Below are 24,479 nucleotides of genomic sequence, written 5' to 3'. Positions count from 1 at the left end.
ACAGGCCTGTTGTGAAGGCTAAACATATGATATTGTTATTATTTTTAGGCTTGCTGTTTACTCTTTAATGTGATACTCTCCTGGTTTTTCTTTCCAATTCTTGAATACCAAGAAGTTTTAAGAGGCTATAGCAGGTTTTTTGTTATTGTTGATTTTTAAAGTTTATGAAATGTGTACCTCTCTCCCTTTAGTTTTCCCTGTTCAGCCTTTTAAACTTCTTGATCACTTTAGAAAGCACACAGGTCTTTAAAAGTGCTTGACTTGGCAGCGTGCAGGCTCTGGAGGTGAATTAACTGAGTTCATTCCCAGCTCTGCTGCACTCTAGCTTTGTGACTTTGTTCAAGTCACTTCTCTCTAAGCTTTGATTTCCTTACCAATAAAATGGTCATATGAATAGTGTTCTCATTAGGCGTTGTTGTGTGGATTGCACCAGATCAGTGCTTCCCAAAAGAACATCCAGTGATGATGGAAATTTTTATAACTGCACTGTCTATGGAAATATTCTATATCTGTTATAGCCACAGGTAGCTAGTAGCTGCCATGTTGAACAGGGTGGCAGTTTATTATACTTATCACATCATTTTATACACAATAAGCAACCAAATGTGAGCCATCATTTTTCTCTTTATTTTGTTGTGTAATCAGAAAAATCCTGACATTTTCTTTTATGAATTCATAAAATCATTTACAGATAATTTTACTTAGAATCTTTTAAAGCACAAAGAAAATTCAAAACAATATACCGATAATAGAAATATTAATTTTCTTGCTTAAGTTTCTACTTTAGTTATGTTTCTAATACCATTCAAAATGCTCCGAAATCTTCAAAATGCCAATTCTTATAGAAAAAAACAATTTTTATGTTTATCTATCCTAAGAGACTTAGGAGGATAGGGGAAACAAACAAAATATTTATTTCTCATTAAAAAATCATTGTGTACAGTTAAGAACTTTGATCTCGGTTATAAATATTGTACTATATTTTAATTAAATGTTAAGGTCTATCTATTTGATAGTATTAGAATCTAAGGTATTTTGATGCTAGAAAAAGGGCCCCAAAAGCCATTTTGTGTCTTGACTTAGCTGAATTTATGAATAGTAAATAAAAATGGAAATAATAAAAAATAAATAAATGTTAAAGAATTAAAAACTTGTAAAGCCTATCATTTTGGAATGATATTACTTGTTTTACAGTGAAGTTTGAAATGTACAGAATATAAATTTGAGAACAGAAATTTCAGGACTGCATTAAAATCTTACACATTTAGTCCTCTTCATGGACAGCACCGACAGAGCAATAAGCAGTTTGAAAATGGGGGTTGTTTTTCTAAGTCTTATCCTTCACATTGGCTTTGAGGAAAGTGTTGCAGAATGTTTTCTCAATGGCATTTTAGAGCATGGCTTTCCCATATATTATGTTTTTTTTTTTTTTTTTTTTTTTTTTTACCTGGTCACTGCTTGGAAAGTACTGAATAAAAAATCCAAGAAGACACCCAGTTGCCACACCGATTACCACTTCTAAAACTCCTCTGAAGACATTAAAAACTGTGGAGCCTTAAAAATGCATAGAAAGAAAAACTTCAGGCAGCACTCTAAATCCATAAATAAACAGACAACTTTAAGCATCAACAATAAAGCATCAAATTACACTGAAGGTAAAGTTTACAGATATTTCCTGCTCTCACATTCTTAAATATATGTTTTAAAATGTCTAATGAACCTATTTTAAAAGAAAGGTATACATATATGAGAGATACATTTCAAAACAGGCATGAGCTACGACTTGTGTACTTTTTGTATGTCGACTGCCATAAAAACTTACTTAAACGACCTAAAATAATGAAAGATAAAATTCATGATTCAGAGCTAATTTGTTCTGCTATATCATATGCCTAAGCTGGGTGAGTAGACAGACCTAGTTTTCACATTGCTATTTAAGAGCCTGATTTTTAAATAATGAGTGTACATTGATTTAGTAGCTCTGATATTACACAATACAGTAATTTGAGAATTTGGCAATTGAAATCAAGATTCTTTTCTTGCTATAATCAATGTGGGGGATTCGCCCCTTGTTAAGTGTTTATTGTGAAAGAAAATCTGAAAAGAAATTATTTTTGAAATTGCTCTTAGAAGAGTCTTTTTTATTTGCTTAGCTTCTTAGAAATATCAAATATTGACGTAAATAGAACCTGCATTTTCCTCCATAGCATAAAAAATTTAGGAAACTTTAATTTAAAAAAACTTTTTAGTACACTGTATAGAAAATTATATTAAAATTGCTCAACACATAAAGCCCTTCTTCACACACTATTATTCTAAGAATAAATGTACTAACAAGTTATTGTGATCTCTTGTTATTGTAGTGAAGGATACAGAACATGCCATCCCAAACTATGTAAGTTGGCATAAGGATTATTTTGAGCTGAAGGCAATTGAGAAGAAACAGGTACATGAAAAGCTCCTTGCATTCCCTTTATTTGCTTAAAACCCAGGTATAAATTTATAAAGGTGTACCTCTCCTCCTCTCTATCGGGGACATAGGAGTTAACCACTGATACAATGAGGGACCCTCATCAGCTCGGAGACAGCACCAGAGGAATCTGCATAACAATTTTTGCTGAAACCAGCCCTGTCTACCATTAGTTTCCTCAGTTATTTGCCTTTCCACAATCTGCTGCCCCTAAAATCTCAACGTCCTTATCCTTTGGCAATTCTCTAAAAATTACCATTCTTTGCTAAGATGCTACATAAACCCAAATTCTAACCACCCCTTTGAATTACCCATCACCAAGTACTCCACAATACACATGCTAATAAACCTTTTATCTCTTGTTAATCTGTCTTTAAAGGGCCCCAGGCCAATGAACCTAAAGTAGGTAGAGGGGAAGCAGTTTTTCTTCCCCTACAATTTCATCATATTTCTTACTTAAAAACACGATACCTTTGTAGTAATTTTATTTAGCTCAGACTCTTTATTTAGCTTTAACTTTTTGTTAGACATTGTGTGACTGTCAAAATATGTAATAATAACATATTATTATCACAGTAAATAATTTACTAAGAATGTGTAGAAAGTAACTGATTACTTTCAGTCTCTTGTATAGTAAGGTTGTTTTTGGGGGAAAAAAAAAAAAAAAGACTTCTTGGGCTCCACCTCTGAAAATTCTGATTCAGTAGGTCTGGCAGGGCTTGGGATCTACATTTTAAAGAGGTTCCATGTAGTTCCAAATTAAAAGGTCTAAGGACTACACTTAAGGGGATAGGGTGGAGGGAACATTGTCCAGGAGTAAAGTTTTTAAAGGTACCCACAGCCTCCCCACTGCCCTCCCTGCCCCTCCTCTTCCCTTCTCCCCTGTGATTCTAATGCGAACTCTGTTGCTCTTATTAAAGAAAAAATCATAGGACTAAAATGGTGTCACTGTGTTAAAGGCCATGATACAAAACCTAGATCTGATATCTGATTAAACTGCAGTTTCAACCTCTCAGAAATATAATTTTGATTAACTAGTCTCAAATTTCCTGTCATGTGGGCTCTCTCCATCCTCTATAGAAGGAATAGGCAATCTATAAACCCTTGTCTACCCCACCCCATAAAAAAGGCATTTTGGTCTAAAAATAATTTCTTTTCTTTTGTTAATAGCAACTTGCCCTACTTTTTTTTTTTTTATAACAATCTTGCACTTTGTATAACCCCTCATAGTGCACTTCTAGTTGCTAAATGGGACGCTGCCCAATTCATGAATCGCTTAATAAAGCCAATTAGATCTTCAAATTCACTTGGTTGAAATTTGTTTTTTAATGCTCTAAAGCCACATTTTCCATTCCCAAACGTTATGATTTAATCGGTCTAAGGTAGGGCCCACATATGAATATTTTTTAAATCCGCCCCACAGCCCTCCACCCCAGGTAATTCTAGTGGGCAGCTGGGGCTGAGAACCGCCATTGTTTTAAAGGTTTATACCAAGAAAGCACCGAGAACTAAGTTTGGATAGGTACAGTAGAGTTAAAACAGTATAATAAGATTCGACTTATTATTAGGGAATTCCCATTGGTTCTTGAACAAGCAAGTTGCATTATGAAAGCCATGTTTTGATAATATTAATTTACCAGTGAGACACGGCAGGGACTTGATGTAGGGACAACTGGGACAATGGGAACAGGTAAGATTCTCGGTAATCGATATAATCACAAAATGGTAAGATAACTACCAGAGGGTAGAGAGGGAATATATAACTTTTTAAGCTCTGTTCCCACTAAATAGTCTGAAGTTAAATTTAGCTAAAATTACATTTTATAAATAATATGAAATTACAAATCTTATCTTCTAATCTTGGACATAGATTAAAAAATGAACTTAGGTGTGTGCTGTGCCAAAGGACATAAGGTGTTGAATAACAGTGGGAGAAAAAAATGCCTTAAGTTCCTTTTTTATTACTACTTAAAACAAAATAAATCCATACCAGACACTTATTAATGATACTTATTGAAATCACTACTGTTATTACCCATAAAACGTTAAAGATGCGAGAACAAGAGTTGTTCCTTCCACTTGGTCTGCTATCATTTGTGCTCATTGAAAAATCTACTCATCCCTGTGTGAAGTCTTCAAGATTAAACTTTCCTAGATAGATCCATACAGAAACTGTTCTCCTTTAAACTCTCCTACTCTGCATTTCCCTTTAATGCATTTCCCATACTTCCTGAGCAGTTTGTGTCTAGAGGGAGAAGGGAATAAAGATAGGAAGCTAGTGGTTCCTCTTTAGGTACAGAACTAACTCTTAGAGCTGCTTTCTCTATTTTAGTTTGCCATAATCAATCATCAAACAAATATGCCATGTTTATAACATCATAATCTATGTCTCTACAGCTTAAGAGAACATCACGTAGTAAACTGATCAGTTTACCTGTCGAAAAGGCCATGCCCAAGCATGTGTTGAAGCCAGTGATGGCCAGAATGTCATCAAAGCTGCCAGCAGCCATGAGTAAGGTCGGGACACCTTTTTCAACACCATATCCTCCTCCCTGCAAAAGGAGCATTGAAGGCACCACAACAGCTGGAGAGACAGCACCTAAGACAAAACTAAGCAGGCAGCACGTTAAACATTTACAATTGTACCTTACTCATCATCAATACTACTATTGAAATTACGATAACCTTTACTCGTTTAGAGGTCATGCTTTAATTAGTCTTTCCAATGACAGTGACGCACCAAACCAGAAATACCTTCACGTACAGGTTCTGAAGAATACTTTTTCAAAGTATGGCCATGGGCAACCTGAAATGGAAGCACTTTGGTTGCATACACACACACACACACACACACACACACACCACATTATATATATATTTTTATCTCTCATGGCCTGTATTAGAAGTAAGAACTGACAGTGGAAGGAAGAGATAGCAGAATCATATAATCATAATAGTATGGTGACAGAAGGAGGAAACCAGTGCTAATTGCTGATCATTACTGATGTACTTATTATCCTTTGGGCAGATCTAGCAGCTCTCTCACCAGAGAGTGTAGGTAAAAGTCCCTTACTTCCTCAATACTTTGGGTTATTATAACCACTGTAAAAGTTAGCACCTATAACGTCATATACTATATTTTGAAATAATAATATTTATATGCTAGAATAGTAATAGCAACATTATGCTGCAATATCCATGTTGTATTTTCTGATGTTCTTAAGAAAATGTTATTATGCATTCTCTTGTGTAGAATCAGAGAAAGTCCTAAATGTCCGTGCATATGTTCAAATGACAAGGAAAAATCATTACCCCAGTATAAATCCCCATTGCCATGGTAAACCCATCAGGAAATGGGCAAGAAGAGCAGACGTGCATGCTTCCACAAGACAAGGACCCATGGATAATCGTATACAAACACCCTTCAACTTCTTCAGGGCCTGAAATATAAAAATAGACATACTAAAATAATACTCTAAAGACGTTCAGAGAAAATGACATTAACTGTCTTTTCTTCAGTATTCAGACCATGTCTGGATCATGATGAATTTTCCAGAGAAAGAGTTTTTAACAAACATTTCAGTGTTCTAAGCTTTTCAGAGATAGCTTATTTAGTCCTCAGAGCAACCCTATGATATAGGTAAATTATTATCACCATTTTTAGAAGTCTTCATTAAAAAAGGCACAAGCTAAAGTTATTTACCCAAGATCATAAAATTAATGAGTGGTGAAGCTCAGTTTGAACCCAGGAAGGCTGCTCTAGCATCTGTGCTCACAATCACGACACTAGCTGATTTACCCACCTTGGTGTTAGCTTAATATATAATTTGTGGCTGGAGAATGAACCTAGGGTAAAGACCTTCATCCCCAAGAGCATTCATTCCTGCATTCAAACACATACATAAAAAAAAAAAGCATACCTGAGACTTATTCTATATATTAGGCAGTTTCCTGGGCTAGTATAGTTAGCCCTAGACAATTGTATAGGGCTTCGTACACCTAAATTATGCCTTCTCTCTCATGACCATTATTTATATCTATGGCCTTCTCATCAGAGAAAGAGGGAGGGGATTTTATTCTTCTTGGTGCTGTCCCCAGACAGACAGTAACTCTACCTTTCTCCAGTAAAGAGCATGGGAGAATCTTCTAGGGATACTCTTGCAAGAAATAAATTTCATTCTCTTCTTGAGAATGCCACGCAAAGTGTCCACATTCATTTCTTAAATCTCAGTAATTCTAAATACTTTCAGCATTGGAAAAACAAAATCCCTAGTCAACAGTTAAAAATTTATACTTCGGTACCTTTGAATCAAGCCCAAGGCCAGCGCGAACCAATATGACAGATAGGGCTATGCTTCTCAAAGCAGAAGACCACTTGTGCTTGATCTGTACATTATCACTGATGACAGGGATATTTCTGATGAGAAACCCAGCAAGCAGCATGCCTAGAATGGAGAAGTCAAATAACTTTTTAGTTAGTTTTCAAATACAAAAAATATTTTTTTGGCAATTCGGGTGTGAAAGAGACTACCTTATAATTCCAGGAACCACTTCCTTTAGCTTAGTACTTATATAAAATTATGTTAAACTTTAATTAAAAATTAAAATACTATGACAAAATAGAGGAGCTAAGAAAATCTTTTAATTCACAGATAAAAATGATAAATTGGAATAATTAATAATCTTAAATGACTGAAGCTGAAAAACAAGATGTAGTATTTAGATAGAAAGTGTGATCAAAGTCTAAATATAAGATGTTTTAATACAACACCCAATTCAGTCACCCCTTTGTGTGCAAATTGAAAACAGGTCCTAAAATTATTTGCTATGCTAGATTACCTGAAATATTAGTAAATACCTATATGGGCTCTATTTTAACTTCAAACCAGATAATTTCATAAAAGCACATAACCTGCTTTGCAAAGGCTTAGAAGTGAATTATGATGAAATGGATTGACTGTCATGTCAGCTGGTGACTCATATATATATATATATATATATATATATATATATATATATTTACCTTATTCTTTAATAGTTGCAACAGTATCTCACTGTTTAGAAATATCATAATTTTGGGACCAGTAATGGACCAGTTCATACACCAAGTATTTATTAAGCACCTACAATCTGCAGACCCTTCTGATACCCTGGTAATACAGAGGTGAGCTAGGCCAACATGTCCCCTATTCTATAGAGCTTAGATATTTATAGGTTTGTACAAGAATTTACACAGGATAACTCCTAGCAGTGGAAATGTTAGAATCCAGGGCATAGATATATACCATTCTTATAGATATTGATGAATTTCTGACCAAAAATAGTGCACTAACCTTACATTTCATTAAAATGTCAATAGTAATGTACTGAAACTTAAAACGTGGATCAAAACCAGTCTTAGATTGACTATAGCATAGAACTACTTGAAATCAAAAGGAATAATAATCTCATAAGAACTCAAAAATATGTTAACAGTTTCTTTAGGAGTTTTAGGGGAAATGGGAAAGCATTTTTATTCCCAAAATTAATGTGAAAACAATTTCTCTGGGACACCATCCTTTTTGCAAATGAGCTGGATTGACCTGGCCACCTGACTGTGATTTGGGAGGTGTTTTTCTCCTGCTTGTAAGCCCATGGGGGCCTCGCTCTCTTGGTTGTGAAGAACGTCTTCTTTGTTAACTATTTTTTCCCCTTAATTTGTATTATAAAGTTGTTTAAACTATGCCAAAATTATCAATGTATGGTCAATTTTATTTCGTCTACTCTCAAGTTATTTTGAAGCAAATCTTTATTGAAAAAAATTAGCCAAGAAGTCACTCACATCACTAATGAACGAGTATAGTGTCACCATGAATGCTGGTTGATATTTTTATTTATGTTAATGAATAAGATAAAAATTCTTGTTAGAACTTCACTCGTGTATCAATGACATGAGTAACTTACAATATATCCAATATATATGATTTGTAGCATTTGCTGATTTCTGTAGTGTAGATACTTCCACCATGGCCCATGTTAAGCTACCAACATGGTATTACCAGCACATCATTGTACGGTATTTCCATAAGCTCAAGAACAGAGATAAGGAGAAATGTAGTATGATAATATGAATTGACCTGTTTTGAGTATTTACTGTTCTTGTGTTTAATGCAAGTTATACAATTGTAAGTATACATAATTTAGCTTTTTGAAATCGCCATGTTAAAGAACTGGCTCAAAAAACTCAAAGTTTCACAGCTTTTAGCTCTAGCACAGAAAATATAGAAATAGTTTATGCCTTTATCTCTTAAACCTTCAATACTACTTTTTAAATATAATTTACTCTGGAAAAAAAACAGACATGTTTAGCACTTACCAAGAAGAGGAGGCAATGGAGGCAATCCAGGTAACTTAATGAGCCCCAAAAGTTTCCCTCCAATGATGGCACAATAAAAAAGGATTATAATTCCAAATAGGTTTCCTCCAGGAAGGCATTCACTGCCAGTAATTGACCAAACTACAGCCCACAGAAGAACAACAATGGTAACTGAAATAAACCAGAAAAACTGGTTTCTATTAATAAGTTGTCATATAAATAAGTTTCTATTAATAAGTTGTCATATAAAAGTTTTAATATAATCTAAAAAGTTTTAAAATAAATACTGAGTACGTATAAAAATACTTATAACCATGTATAAGTTTTAAAGAACATCAGTAATATGAACAACTGGGTAATTACCATCTCGAGAAACAGGATATTACCAGTGGTTTTGAATCCACCAATGTGCTCTTCCTAATCCCATTCTCCATCTCCCTTCATGTTGCCAGAAAAAAAAAATACTATCTTGATTTTTTTTAACCATTTCCTTATTTTTAAAAATAATTTTACCATAACTATGTCACTAGTTAATATTAAAAAGAGAAATAACCACTATCTTTACCGTCTTCACAGGAACATGAGAATCCTTGAACAATTACACTCCAGTATTTTAGTCCTGCTTTGAATTAAACATTATTGTTTCTTTTCTATAGTCAATGTTCATTTAGAATTACCCACATGTTTACCTATTTTTTAAATTATCATTCGTTATGGCACCCCACATTTTTCATCTGCGACAATTATTTTGTTGCCTAAAGTATTCCCTTTAGTAGAGGCATGTTTTAGAAAGTGAAATACATTTCTCTATTTGAAAACCTTGTGTTATACAAAATTATACACCAAACATAGAAAGGCTCATGGAAAAATAAGAGTTGAGAAAACCACTTAAAACTCAAAATTTGTGACCAAAGCACTAACAAAAACAATAATCCTAATACAAATACCAACAGTTAAATCTCCACTGACATTTGGATCTCCCACTCTCTTCTTCACAGCCTAAAATCCTGGAACCACACTTTCAGTTAGAAGATGTAGAATCTTGAGGGCTTTGTTTTAGATAGAGAGGAGTTGCATCGAAATCTGATCCAGATTGTAGTCTTCTCCAACAATCAAATGTTGTTTTAATGTTTGTTTTTATTAACTGAGAGAAAAGTATCGGCAGCTTCTTCACCTGTACTATCAGCTTCTTTATTAGACAGCTTAATGTTGTGGAAAGTTCAAAAGTCTTTGAAGTCCCTAAAATCAGCAAGTAAGTGCCTGAAAAGAAAGCTCTTCCACAGGGATTTCAGCTTTTAAAAGGTCCTTGTGTTAGTAAGCCTTTATCTTTAATTGTAGGAAAGCATATACCTACCTTTTTTTTTTTTTTTTTTTTTGGTTTTCAATTCACTTTGCATTCACTTCTATTGCTTGATGATGTAACATTATTAATATAAAAATGCAAATTACATATTACACTGATATAATTCCCTATTTACCATTGCATATGAGCTGATTCATGGTACACAAACACTTTGTAGCAGAGTATGCTATATTTCACTTTAGAATCTGTTGGTAGCAAATTCTGTTTTGTCTGAAATTATCTTTATTCTCATTTTTAAAAGTTTTTTGGGTATACAGTTCTAGGTTAAGAGTTACTTTCTGTGAATTCCTTGAAAATATTATCCCTTGTTTTATTGGCTTTCACTATTGCTAATTTTAATTTTCAGTTTAATTTCAGCTCCTTTAGAGCATTTTTCTTTGGCTGTTTTTAAGTATGTTGTGTTTAGGTATGGCTTCTGCTTGGCTTGCTTAGTTTTTATGCTTTTCATCAATTCTAGAAAATTCTCAGTCTTTATTTCTTCAAATATTTCCTCTTCCCCATTCTTCCTGTTCTCTTTTTCTGGAAATATGATTAGATAGTCACACTCTTTTCTCCCTGTTGCTAACCCTAGTTTCCATATTTTCCATCTATGTCTGTATGTACTGTGTTCTAGATAAGCTCTTCGGATCTATTAGCTAGTTCACCAATTATCTTTTCACTCAATCTGCTGCCTAATCCAGCCACTGAGTTTTCAATTTCAATTATTGTACTATATCTTTCATTTCTAGAAATTCAGTTTGGTTCTTGTTAAATATTTGTTCATTTTTAAAATAGTTACATGTTGGGCACTCATATTTGCTATCTCTTCCTTAACTTCTTTATGGATATCAAAAATATTTTATATTCTATTTTGTGAAAAAGCAAAATTTCCAAAATTTGTTTCCTTGTGCATGTTGTGATTTTTGTTTGTATTTTCGTGATAGTGACCTCTTCCTTGGAACTTTATCTCTGAAAATTGTTGGAGCCTTAAGTTGAATGTGAGTTTTGCCAGATAGGATCTGAATTCGCTTCTACCATGTGCTTAGAAGTTTATAATTCAGGACTGCTTGTAGACATACTTTTAGCTTGATTATTTTTTCTGCAAATTTGGAGCACAAATCAGCATGAATTACACATTTTTAGTGGAGGTTTTCCCCTCCCCAGCCAGCACCCCAACTGAGACAGATAGGTTTAGTTGCAGGCTGCATCTACAAGGCAAGTTTACCCTAAATTCACCATCATACTGGGTTCCAACTTCATGTGGGTGAGGGAGAATGATTTCTCCTATTAAATTTCTTCTAACCCAGGCAGGCTCTAGCATAGCTTCCTATACTCCTTTAAATGAATCTCAAGTTCATTGGGGTTTTGCAGAAGACTCCAGGGTAAAAGCCAGGTTGAGTACTTCTTTATCTTACTTATACTTTGTTTTGGTGTCTGACGATTTCCTGTTTTCTTGACAGATAAAAGGTTCATTTAAAGAGACTTGAAATATTTTTTCAGATGTTTTCATTGGTATAAGTAAAAAGATTATTCACCAAGTTTTGTCTACCATATAGAGATCAAATTCAATGTCCCATTAAACCCTTACAGAATTATTTCAGATTTTCTAGGTTTATGATGCTATCACAGTAAAATAACTAAGTGGCCTTTAGCATTTTCCAACTGGCTATAAAGCCTGAAATTTCTATTCAGTATTAGAGGTATAAGGGAAAAGCAGGAATTTCCAGCTACTAAATTTTACTTTATCACAGAATAAACCCAATTTTATACTAAATTCAGAAAGGTAGAATTAGGAGTTTTCCACTTCAATGGAACTTTAATATATCATACACGAGATCTGGTTATGTACTTATTGATAAGAACAAATAATTACTGTGTCAATAATTACATATGGGTAGTATACTTGGCCAATAAATATATATTGGTAATATAAATTATATGTTGATAGGAATAAATAAATACTGTGTCAATAATTACATTTTTTTTCCACTTTAAGACCACTGCTTTTAAAATTTCTAACTTTCCTTTCCTTTCCCATATTCAAAATGCAGTTCTAAATACATAGTAAATGCACATTTATAAGGTATCTCTTAAATCATTTAATTCCATTAATAATTTACTTTTCAATAATTTACTTTGTCAATCTGTTATCTGTTTTACTATAAATGTTTTAACTAGAAATGTACCATAATTTGAATGGTAAAAGTTTAAAAAAATAATAAAAAGGACAGAAATTTTTTTCTCATGCTAGTTTAGAAACGTACCTAATTTCACTGAAAACATATCTAGAGCCTAAAATGTAATGTATTATACTTGGCTTTCATTGCCCCAGTTAAGAATGGTAAAAATACTTTCAGAGCTCCCAAATAAAACATGGCTATAGAGAAGTGAGTCTAATTTTTCAGTAAACATAACTTTTAGCTCAAACGTATAATATTCATCAACATATTTACTTTGGGAGGCATCATGTTTATTTCAACACAATTTTTGAAATTGTCTTTAAATTTGTCTTTTTAGACAATTTTCAACCCTTTCTTTTTCCTACTATTCTACATATCCACCAACATAAGTAATAGACACAAACACACACATTTCTTTTAAAACAAAAACAGTAGTATTCAATTTGAATATCCATTTATATTTATCAAATCGATATCAGAATGTTTGGCCGCCTCCAAAAACCAAACTTATTCTTAAAAGACAAATATATCCCAACCCTAACAATATTCAAAATCATGCTGAGAAAAATTCCCAAAGAAAAATCCCCAGAATATTTTAAGTAATAATAGCTCTATTGTAATAAGTTGAAATGCAAACTAAGATCCCTACTCATAAAATGACAATATTCATTCAGAAGTATAAACTGAGCCATGTTCTCTCAAACATTAGTTCCATTACCTAGCAATAATAACAACCAACATTTATGCAGTGTGTTTCTGTTTATAAGTGATTTCTCAATATTTTTTTTTTTTACTGGAGCCCTAACATAATCCTGTGAAATTACTCAGACACAGAAAAGGAAAAGGTCCTTGATCTGGGTTCCTTTCCTCTTTCTGATGGCTAGAATGGTGGTGACCACAGTGCTCTTAGAAGCCCCATGTCAAGAATGGGGGAGCCCTCCTTCAGCCTGAGCCCCTGAATGACTGAGTGGAGCAGAGCTACATGCCATTGTAAATTGTTCACCTAATAGTTTTTATGTAAGAGAAGTAAACTTCTTTTTGCCCTTCAAACTGTATTATTTTGTAATCTTCCATATGCAACTTCATCTTTTATCGTTCCTTTCTTAAATCATCCTTACCATTTACATACCATTTGTTATTACTTTATCCAGTGAACCATGTGGAGGGCAGGAGAATGTTTCCCTTAGTCTTTGAAAACAAGTAGATTCAGTTGTTGTTGCTTGTAGCTTTTTTTCACTGCTATTCAAAAGGTTACTTCCTTCTGTTGGTTCATTTCTATCTATACCTTTGAGATTCATTACTGTTTCCTCCTGTGTTTAAAGCAATTTAAAAAAATTCCTTAAAAGTGTATATTTGCTATAAATTTTTTTTTTTTTAGTTACTGAGCCATCATATCACAAATCAAATTCCCATTACTAGAATCAAGGCTAACACTTTACAGGGTAAATGAATAGCTTTATTACTAGCTAATCAGCTAATGCTTGGAATAAGAACTATGTGGAGTATTTACCACTGAGTGACTATTTGTATCATTACAAATGCTTAAGTCATATAAAAGTTCATTGTGTTTTGCAATACTAGGTTTAAAAATTAGCCTATTTAAGATATGATGCAAGGCAATAGTAAATATATAACAGTAGTTCCAAAAAAAGATGACTATCTGTGGTAAAAACCAATTCACATTCATTCACCTACTTGAATTTAAGCAATAAAAAGAGAGAAGGAAGAACAGAATCATACTAAGGCTTAGGCTGAGAACACAAAGATATTCACAGGTTCTCCATTTTTCCAGCTTCATGTTGGGCCAGCTGCTAATGACTATTTGGGGAAACTGGTAGTCACACATAGCTTAGACAGTAAGAGTTTGAGGATTAAGAATGGGAGGATCCTTAACTGAATGAATAGAGGAGGAGGAGAACACAATTCCAACATAGATTTGGAAACATAAAGTTCTTCCTTAAGGAAATAGTTGGGATGTTCTCCCTTTGATCATAGATTTACCTGTGTTTCTTGATACGTAGAGACTACGTGATTCACCCCTGTAGATGGTTTCAAATCTTCACGTTCAATTGTTTTATCTTCATCCCCCATGATTTATAATTAAGAATAAGATGACAAATGGATGAGGAATAAGATCTGTTTGGAAGAAAAACAGTATAGTTATAGAATAGCAATTTTAGGTTTAAACAAATAAACAGCAATTTGAGCAATTTAAATGAATGAACTATACTTATTTTGTCCCTTAGAACTCTGAGTGGTTAAAATACTTTAAATTAGGTTATTCTCAGTTTTCAATTGCTAATCTTTTCTTTCTTTTCTTTTCTTTTTTTACAATATTTTATCCTAATTCTTATCTACCTCTTACCCCTCTTGAAAAAGCCCTTGTTGACCATCATACTTTTATATGATTTCTTTCCTGCTCTTTTTTTTTTTAGTTTTACTTCAAATATTCCAATATTACCATTAAATAATCCTCTCTTATGGGCCACCTCAAAGAATCAGAAAGACTACAAGTAATTTTCCAATGTTGATATGAGGAGATGAGTCTTCAAAGAGAAATTTTTGGATTCTATCATTTTCACAAAAACTAGAGTGATTAATTCCTGCCTGGTACTTATTTCCAAATTAAAGTAAAAAATATAACAATATTGATTTGAGTAACCACAATGTCTTAGACACTGTAGTAAGTGCTATGGTAGTTACATGCTAGCTATTGTAGGCAAAACACATTTTTTTTTTCATTCTCTATAGGCTTACAGTGTGCCAGAAAAAAAAATTAACTTATATAAAGTAACTAAAAATCCCGTAATGTAGGCCTACAAGTTGCTCCATAAACACCCACTTCAATCTCTTCTCCCTGGGCTTCCTATGCTATATAGGCTGAGCACGAAACATTCTAATTCCTAGCCAGTTTGTAGGGAGAGGTGGCCAAGTGTCACAGCTGTCTGTAATGAGACATAAGTGGGAGTCCCTGAGGAGGACTTTCATTCTCAAAAAATAAAGCAAGGCTTTCAAGAATCACTGTTTACCCTTTGTCCTCCAACATTTCCCTTTCTTCTTCCTCAAATGTAGATACACTACCTGGAGGGCCAACAGCCATCTTCCAACCTTGAGAGCAAAAGGCCCTATGTCAAAGAGAGTAGATAAATAAAATCGGATGAGATGATGCCTTGACAACATCCTTGAGTTGCTGCATCAGTCTAGGACTGCCAAAATTTGAGGTAGTTGTTTACACCACTATCAGTTGAATTTTCTTTTTACTAGTAACTGAACTTATTCCTAATGCAACAAGTATGATGAATGTTATAATAGAGGTACATACTACAAACTTTGGTACAACCAAAGAGAAAATTGTATGAGAGAAGGGAAAATCTAATTAAATACATATTTGAGTGCCTAATATGTACCAGGCACTATGCTAGGCCACAAAGACAGGGGTCAATTAGACAAGACCCCTGCCTCAAGGAATTATTTTCAATGTTAGACAGAGTCACATCTCAAAAACCTTTAGTTTGATTTTTATTATATATCATGTAGAGTAAATGCATATATGATAATATATGTGTGTACATATGTATACTTTGTTTTTGAAATACTTTGTTTTTGAAATACTGCAGTTTATGGAATTTAATTATTTTTTCATTGTGTTCATGGAAGGTTTTTAAAATCCTTGGTCCTAGTGAAGGTTTAAGAGATCACTTAAGAATTGATTTGACCCAAAAGTTCTCACCACAAGAAAAAAAAAATAACTATGTGAGATGATGAACGCTAACTAAACTTACTGTGTTAGTCATTTCACAATATATACTTATATCAAATTATCATGTTGTATACCTTAAACTAATACAATGTTATATGTATACCTGAGAGATAGATGTCTGGGATGTAAAAATTAAAAACTAGAAACTAGATGATTTCTAAGTAGCTAAGAATCACAGTTTAATAATAAAAGTTGGAAAGGTATTTAGAAATTACCTAGTCTAATCTCTTTAATATTCAAATGATAAAACTAAAATCTAAAATGGCTAAATAACTTTTTTCAGCTAACATAGCCCGTATCAGTCGTGCCTCGGTAAAACTACATGAAAATGTGGGAAATGAGATAGTTCTTTAATCTATATCTTTGGCCTCATGATATTTCTACTAAATCATTGAATTATATTCTTACATTTTTTGCTGTAATATTTTGTTTAAAAACCCAGTCATATATACTTACAGTTAGTTTTAAGTTTGAAAAAACATTCCACAATAAGTTTAAAAACACACTTTATAAGCAAATATAAATATTTTTATTTTCTACTTTATATTATTTTTAGCTTTACACTTTTGCATTGTTATGAATGTTATAGAGTTTATTATAAACAAAAAAATTAAGTCTATGGCCATGCCACCCTGAACATGCCCGATCCCTTCCGATCTCAGAAGCCTAAGCAGGGTCGGGCCTGGTTAGTACTTGGATGGGAGACCACAAAGGAAGACCAGGTGCCGTAGGTGTTAAAAAAAAAAAAAATTACTAATCCATTCAGGTTGCACAACACTGGTAACAAAATGAAATGAACAAAAATAAAACTTTTATCTATTCTCATGACAATATTGTTTACATATTCTGAATAAACCAGCTAAGTGACAACTTGCCACTTAAGTATGCCTTAAGAGTCTAAGAGCTCAGGTGCTTTTCTTTTTAAAATATTCAGTTAAAATCAGATGCTTTGAGAGACTTTTGTACATCAGAAAATTATACTGAAAACTGGGAAGACAAGGTATATTTTCGATACACACTAAAAGTGCCTATTCACAGTTTCTTTCTGCTTCTCACCCAAGATATCGTATTATTCAGACTGATACACAACTTGTAAACCATGCTAGGAAAAGTTTATCCTGTGTCAAATGGTGAAATTGTATAGATTTCTTAAATTCAGTAACTAACGTGAATTCGAAGTTCTGTGATTCAAATATAGATTTCAATAAAAGGATGAGGTTGGATCTAAGCCAAGGACATGGCTGTTCTGACTGCTGTGGCTGTGTAATTGCTTGTAGGTTAGCAGGGCAAGTGTTTTCTAAAGACATATGCAAAGGCTGTTGCCCACTCATGCTTCTTTTTAGCATTCCCAGTAACCAGAATTTCCTACAGGACTGATCCACTTAGAAATGATCTTGGCTTAATTTAAGCTTCATTTTTCAGTATTAAGGACATATACCACCAAAATCATAGAGCTGTGGATTTCAACAGAACAGTCTCCTTACTCTTTCCTCCAAACTTGAGAGGGAACTGCAGATCAAGAATACAGAATATGAGTAGTTCTGTATATGTATGTGTATATACATAGGGGAAAAAAACCATTAACAGTACTTATCTTTGGGGAAAGAAATGAAATTAGCATGGTTTTTATTCTCTATAGTCTCAATTTTAATTTTTTATATTTCTGTATTAAGATTTTTGCAGTAAAATTTTTGTATGCAATTTAAAATGCATTAAAAAAGAATTATGCAGTTTTTAAAACTTTAGAGAATATAAAGTGATACAGCTTTCCTTGGTAATAATATTTTTCATAGACAGAACCTGGTAATTTAATTTTAGATAACTTAATCCCACCTTCCACAATTTAAGGTCATTTTTGTGTGTGTGTGTGTCGTTTTCAAACATGGGGAACTGCCTAGAATCTTCTATAGTAGTCATTTTCAAATATTTTTAAGCCAAGAATCTTTTATCAAATGAAACCTTATTCTGAAATCAACAAGTGGGACAGATAAAGATAGAGCTGCAGGAGGACCCTGTCCACTCACTCACCTGTTCCTTCTGGCAAGTGAAGTACACATTGAAAACCATTTCTATAAATATACTTTCATATACAGAGAGATGTTTATTAAATCAGCCTTCTCATTTTCAGGTTTTCTCAGTAACTAAATGGTTAAAAGTGCTTTTTGTAATGTTCCAGAGGAAATAAAACTAGAACTATCACTTTGCAAATATCTATAGGCTCTTGGTCAAATAGAATATTCTTACTGCTATTAACTGAATTACTGCTAAAAGATCACATGGATAAAATCTGGTTATTCCTGTTATTTTGTTTGTCTGTGATATGGACAGGCTAACATTTCATGGGGTGGTATTACCGAGGATTTACATAGATTACTGGAGTACTCTCTGTGCTGCATTCATGCATCTGAAGGAGCATCTCCATAACTCTTCAGTACCTGCTCTATAATAATTATAATAGAAATCTCCTACCTTTGATGTTCATCCACTCATGCATTGACAGCATAGGTTTTCAGTCTCATAAAGTATTTTTATACAGAACATATAGAAATCTTCCCATTTCTGGACTCTGCTAATCAACTCAGATCTAATGTTCATTTCCCAAAAGAAGCCCTACACAGCAGTGAGGGATTCTGATCAAGCAAAGAGTAGGGCTTAAAATCTCCCTGACAATTAAATTACTGAAATGACTAAGAACATATTCCTGAACGAGAACAACCTTATTTGAGAGAGTTAGGTATGCCAACCACATGAGACCAAGTTATCAAAGGAAAACAACTGCTACTCTGTTTGCTTAACTGATAGTGATTTGGTTGAACCATCACAAAGTAAAACACCATGTAAAGAGATATGAATAAAAGAATGATATTCCTAGGAAAGAAGGGACCCAATAATTGCATCTCTCCTTTCTAATAGCTCACCCTATGAAGGGCAAATATATTTAATTGTAAGTTTAAAATATTATTCCTTGGCCTACTAAAATCAGAATTTCCAGAGGTTGGGTCTCCCCAAGCATGGCAGAGAAGACTTATGCCTGCTTAAAATCCACTGCTCAGGTATGCCAGTGGGTCCCTTCCCCACTTCTAGGGATAAATCATGACTGGTCGATTAAGGCTGAGCATAATTCATTTTTTGCCAATAAAATTTGTGGGCAAATGAGGCAAGAAAAGAACCCTCCCTACTTTTTGTCTTTAAATGCCCTTGTGTGTATGTTGGTGGGGGGGTGGTAGGTGCAGCTGTGGATGGAGACTGTATTTTTTGTAACTCTAGCAGTCATCATCTACGCATGAAGAGAAAGTCAAGATGAGCTCATGGAAAGCAACCCAGAGCCTGATATTATTGTATTACTGAACCAACCCTGGACCCACATACCTTCAGACGTCTTGTTGTGTGAGAAAACTGAACTTGTATTTTTTTGGCAATATTAGCCAAATATCCTTTTACTTGCAGCCAAAAGTAGCCTAGCCAACATAACATGTAATTTTGATGCAGAGCCAGCTCTGTGATGCTCTAATGATGAGGAACCTTTGGCTTACACCTGTCTCCCTAATTTAGTGACATCGTGCAAAAACTTTATTGAAGATGAATAACAGGACACTGCCTTTGTGTTGATAATTCTCAAAAATGTCTGGAAAATAAGATTTTAGCGCCAAGGTTTTTAGTGTCATTCTTTTAGTCAACAGAGATTATATAGATTGCAAGGTTATACATTTTCCCTCCCATACCCCTGAAGTTTGGTTGTAATATTTGAATATTGAATGAAAAAAAGTTGCGCTTATAGACATTTAATTGTTTTCTAAATTTCTACTCATGAAACAAACAAAACAACAACAAAACACCACGACCATAGCTGCTTAGAGTTGCATTTTTTGATTTCTCTACTTGGTAAAATTCTACTAGCCATTCAAGATCCAATTCAAACATCACTTTCTCAACTAGTATTTCCTAACTCCATGTAAATGAACTCTATCTCTCTTTTTCTAAGGACTCATTCATTCATTCATTCATTCATTTATTCATTCAAAAAACATCTATTAAGCTCTTGTCAAGTTCTAGCCCTTGTGCTGAAATTCAAAAGTGAACATTCTGACAAAGTTCCTTACTCAAAGGCTGCAACCTAGTTAGAGAATGCTAGACCATTCCTTAAGCAACCATAATGAAGTGTGGAAACTTTCAGTTTTAGGTACATGAGATAGCAACCTCTCCCTTCACAATCAGTGAAGTTCTTCAGACTTTTACTGGATTTCTATGGTCTGTAAAGCACAAGAGATACAAAGATGGTTGAGATGCAGCTGCTCTTCTTTGTGGTAGGGATAGAGACTGATATGACTTCACCAAACAAGTTTCCTCTGCTGCCTGGGCACATATATAGTTGACATTTCCCAGCATCCCTTGCAGGTCAGTGTGGCATGGGACCAAGGTCCGGCAAATGGGACAGATGTAGGCATACATAATGTATGCTACTTCCATTCCTCATCTATAATTATGAAACCTCTCATTCGGTCCTCTCTACATACCCTCTCTTTTACTGTCCATTTCTTGGAAACTAAGGATTCTGAGATCTTAGGGGATGGCAAAGCCCTAATACAGAAAGAGTTTGGGTTCCTGAATCACTGAATTGAAGGCCACCACTTAAACACCATTACATGAATGAGGAATAGGCTTTACCTGAGGGAGAAGTAGGCTTCTACTGCATTGTAACTGAGACTTTGGAGTTAATCTGTTATAACAGCTACTGTTACCTTTAGGTAATGTAGTTACGATGTGAAGAACACAGGCACAGAATTAAACAGGGGAGAGGAGGCATTGCTTTGCTTGGCTGGTGTCAGGTGATACTTGAATCAATCCTTGAAAGATGACTTAGTCTCGTAAAGAAAATTAAGACCATTATAGGCAAAGGCACTACACGAATAAAGGATGAGAGATGAAAAGGAAATTGTATATAGGGAATTCTATGCACAGTTATATTACGTGAGCAAGATGTGGAACAGTCCGAGGAAAATGGAGATGAAAACCTTGAATGTAAATCCTGTGTCATGCCTCCTACTTGGGCCATTTCGGGTAACTTTACCGGTCTGGATAAGTTTCTTCATCTGTAAAATGGTAACAATCCCTATGTCACAGAAAATCTTAAAGCAGTATTAAGTACATCATAGAGTCCCCATCTAGTTCCCCCAATGCGTTATGTTCCTTTTATAAGATTTTCCTTGAGAAAGAAGCATGCATGTACTATACCGAAGAGCACAGATAAGGGATACTAGTAAATTCAAACCTTTTAGTCCCTCATATAAGCCAAAGAAAAATCAAAGAATGAATTTCTAAAAATGCAAAGAGCTTTTATTATGTTGATAAGATTTACTTAATTTTGTTAGGCTGTTAGAAACTCTTTAGAACTTATCATGCATGTGCTTTCCCTAACACATATGACACAGGACTACAAAATATGGAGAACGCCTCCTCATTACACAAGTGAATGCATAGGCAGGTACAACTTCCCATATACTATGTTCCTAGATTTTGTATGAAAAAGATGTAAACCCTTTTCCCTGAGGAAAAATCTGTTTTATCATTGGGGTTTGTGTGGGAAACAAGAGTCCGTGGCCTACCAATTATCAGTAGCCTAGTAAATAATTGGGCATAAACCAGATATTCAATAATCTCGTTATAGAACTTATTCTGTAAATATTTTAAGCAATGAAATGTTTTAAAATACATTTGTAGAGCAAGAGAAATCAGAGATAATCTAGTCTATGAGTAACAAACACAAATGTTTTGGGGACCAAATAAAAATATGGGGGGTCTGTGGCAACTGGAGAAGGCAGAGCCCAACTAAAGGCATTCAAATCACCCCGATCTAATCTCATAATTTCATTTGCCATCTAAAGAAACTGAAGAGATTAGGTTTAGGTGACTCCAAGAGGCTACATAGCAAACGTATTAATCAGAATCAGTGCAGAGCAGAAAACCTAAACCACTCCAGGTATTTTAAGCAGAAGGAGATTTTATACAGGGAATTAAATGAACCGCTGAAAGGGCTAGAAATACAGGGTCTAGGCTGGGCCTCCAGAAGGCCCCAGGACTCAGATCTATAGCACGTCTAGAATATTAGTAACTGAACAACTGAGGAATGTACTATTTTTGTACTATTAAGAGATCCAATAGAGACTGTGGAGTTCAAAAATACCATTGCAGCTGTGAGTCCAAGAAGCTGGAATCTGGGAGCTGCCCGGTCAGGGAGCACAGAATATTTTCACCATCTCCCTCAACTGCCTCCTGATTACCACAGAGCTAGTGATTCAACAGGACAATGGCTGTCACTGATGCTATAAGTCCTTCCCAACACCCACAATTCTGGATACCGGACACTCGTATCTCGTAAGCCTTCCTTGCCAACAGAAAAGAGCCAAAAATAGCAGGGAGACAGCCTCTGCCTCACCCCTGTGGTTGAAATGTTAGGCAAATCATCTACTTGCCTGAACCTAATTTTACATTCAGAACACTAGTTGGAAGGGAGTGTGGGAAATGTTTTTAGCTTTCCAGTTTTTCCTGTACAAGAAGGTACACAAGAAGAAGGTAGGAATGGATGTGGGTGAGAAACTTCCATGTCCAGCAGAGTAACGTTTAGTGCAGGCCTTAGGACTCAGACCTGTTACACTGACTTTTCACCATTTATTCTATAATGCTTACAATGGAAATCCTAAAACTTAATAAAAAGGACAAAAATCTAGTCAATAGGGTTATATTACTAAAGACCTTTATAAGCTAGAAAATATTTTGTAATTTAGTCATTTGTTCATATTATTCGTATAGCATGAATCACACTACCTAATTACATGTTAGGTAGATTCTGATCCATTGGATTTTGTTACCGAATGGCAGACACTGTATTTCATTCATATTTATATCTTTTGTCCCTGTGCCTCTTGTCCCTATGCCTCTTGTCCCAGAGAAGACATGCAAGTATTTGCTGAACTGCAATGCTTTGCTCTTGACTTGGAAAGAAACAGTAAACCGGAATTTCATGAGAACTGTGTAGCAGCAATGTCAGGTGGAGGTCCCATTACGGAGGAGTGGGGAAAAGTCTTAGTCTTTCTGTGAAAACAACGGTTGACCTGGCTAAGTAAGATAAATGCTATTTCTACCCAGGTGTTGTGATTTCTTGATGGGAGGCTTAAGGGACCAGTGGCTTCTTAGCATTAATCTTTTAGTGCAACAAATCACACCAGAGTCTAGGGTGAGACAATCAGGATGAGATAATGAGCTGATGCCTGATAAGTAAAAAAAGGCACAGACCCAGCTTGTGCTTTGAGCAGGTGGTTCTATTCCCCCAGTCAGCAGGATCTGACGGTTCTTAGCACCTCTGAGTGCTAATCCTGCCCACGGTAGTAGCAACACTCTCTGGTTGATTTGAGAACTAAAACAAAACAAACAAGAAAAACCCTGTCCAACAACACAACAGCAAATACACATTCCAATCTCTGTTCAACCACAAAGAGATGGGCCAGCCCGGGGTCTCTGGCAGGGAGAGGTTCTCTTCCCTGCGCTAGTTCTTTACACCCTTGGTGTTTTCCCAGGGCCACTCACCTCACGGTCTCCAGCCGGCGCCCAGGAGATATGCTAAAATAACAGTCTTCAACCTTTTTGGCTCCAGGGACCGGTGCTCCTATGAGAATCTAATGCCTGATGACCTGTGGATGAGCCGTGCCCATGATGCTAGCGCTGAGGAGAGGCTGCAAATACAGATGAAGCTTGCTTGCTTCCCTCCTCCCCCTAAAGCTCACCCCGTTATGTGGTCTGGTTCCTAACAGGCCATGGATCAGTACCAGTCCAGAGCCCCCGGATTTGGGGACCCCTAGGCTAAAAGGTGTGCAGCTTCCCCCCATCCAGGCCTGCTGCACTGGCCTTCCTGGTGGCCTATGGCTACAGGTCCAGCCCCAGCATGTGATTGTTGCAGCCGCCTGAGAGCTGGGCGCGCAGCCTGGCGTCTGCAGCCCCGCCTTGTCTGCGCGCGCAGGGCGCCGGCCCCAGACTGTGGGCGAACCTGGGCTGGGTCTCCCACGCGCTCTCTGTCGGGTTTGGGGCTCCAGGCCGGGGCCCAGGGCTGCAGGAGGCTTCGGAGCAGACAGCGGGGTTTGGGGAAGGATGGAAGGGGCCGCTTCCCGAGACCTCGGAGCAGCACCGTACATGTTCTATCATTTGTTCCCTTGGGTGGCCTCGCGGGCCCCTGGTGGGAGGAGCGCGTCTTCCCGGGAAGCTCCGCAGAAAGGTTGCCCCGTGGGCGCGAGCCCTGGTGCCCAGTATTTCCTGGCGATGCCGGTACCCTGGGCGAGGATGCTGGCTCTTCAGGAGCCAGGAATGCAGGCGGGGCAGCCAAT

General features: G+C 35.5%; 1 protein-coding gene and 1 pseudogene across 3 annotated transcripts in view; one reads left to right on the top strand and one right to left on the bottom strand.

Annotated features, from left to right (window-relative positions):
• Window positions 1-24,055, bottom strand: part of SLC9B2 (solute carrier family 9 member B2) — a 49,097-nt gene extending 25,042 nt beyond the window's left edge. For 2 of the 3 annotated variants that reach the window (XM_036227651.1, XM_016159045.2), the window contains exons 1-8: window positions 23,689-24,055; window positions 14,349-14,483; window positions 13,477-13,657; window positions 8,826-8,996; window positions 6,773-6,915; window positions 5,783-5,910; window positions 4,905-5,080; window positions 1,448-1,554 (exon numbers count right to left, since the gene is read on the bottom strand). In XM_036227651.1, the coding sequence (XP_036083544.1) occupies window positions 1,448-1,554; window positions 4,905-5,080; window positions 5,783-5,910; window positions 6,773-6,915; window positions 8,826-8,996; window positions 13,477-13,657; window positions 14,349-14,438 (996 nt within the window). In that variant the 5' untranslated portion in view covers window positions 14,439-14,483; window positions 23,689-24,055. Of the gene's footprint in view, window positions 1-1,447; window positions 1,555-4,904; window positions 5,081-5,782; window positions 5,911-6,772; window positions 6,916-8,825; window positions 8,997-13,476; window positions 13,658-14,348; window positions 14,484-15,428; window positions 15,450-23,688 lie in introns of those variants that run through there. The other variant, XM_036227650.1, reaches the window with a different exon arrangement.
• Window positions 16,722-16,841, top strand: LOC118608849 (annotated as a pseudogene).
• Window positions 24,056-24,479: the final 424 nt, after the last annotated feature.

This window comes from Rousettus aegyptiacus, unplaced genomic scaffold (genome assembly GCF_014176215.1).
Source record: "Rousettus aegyptiacus isolate mRouAeg1 unplaced genomic scaffold, mRouAeg1.p scaffold_m13_p_10, whole genome shotgun sequence".
In the NCBI taxonomy this organism is placed as follows: Eukaryota; Metazoa; Chordata; class Mammalia; order Chiroptera; family Pteropodidae; genus Rousettus; species Rousettus aegyptiacus.
This window is presented reverse-complemented; position numbering and strand designations above follow the sequence as displayed.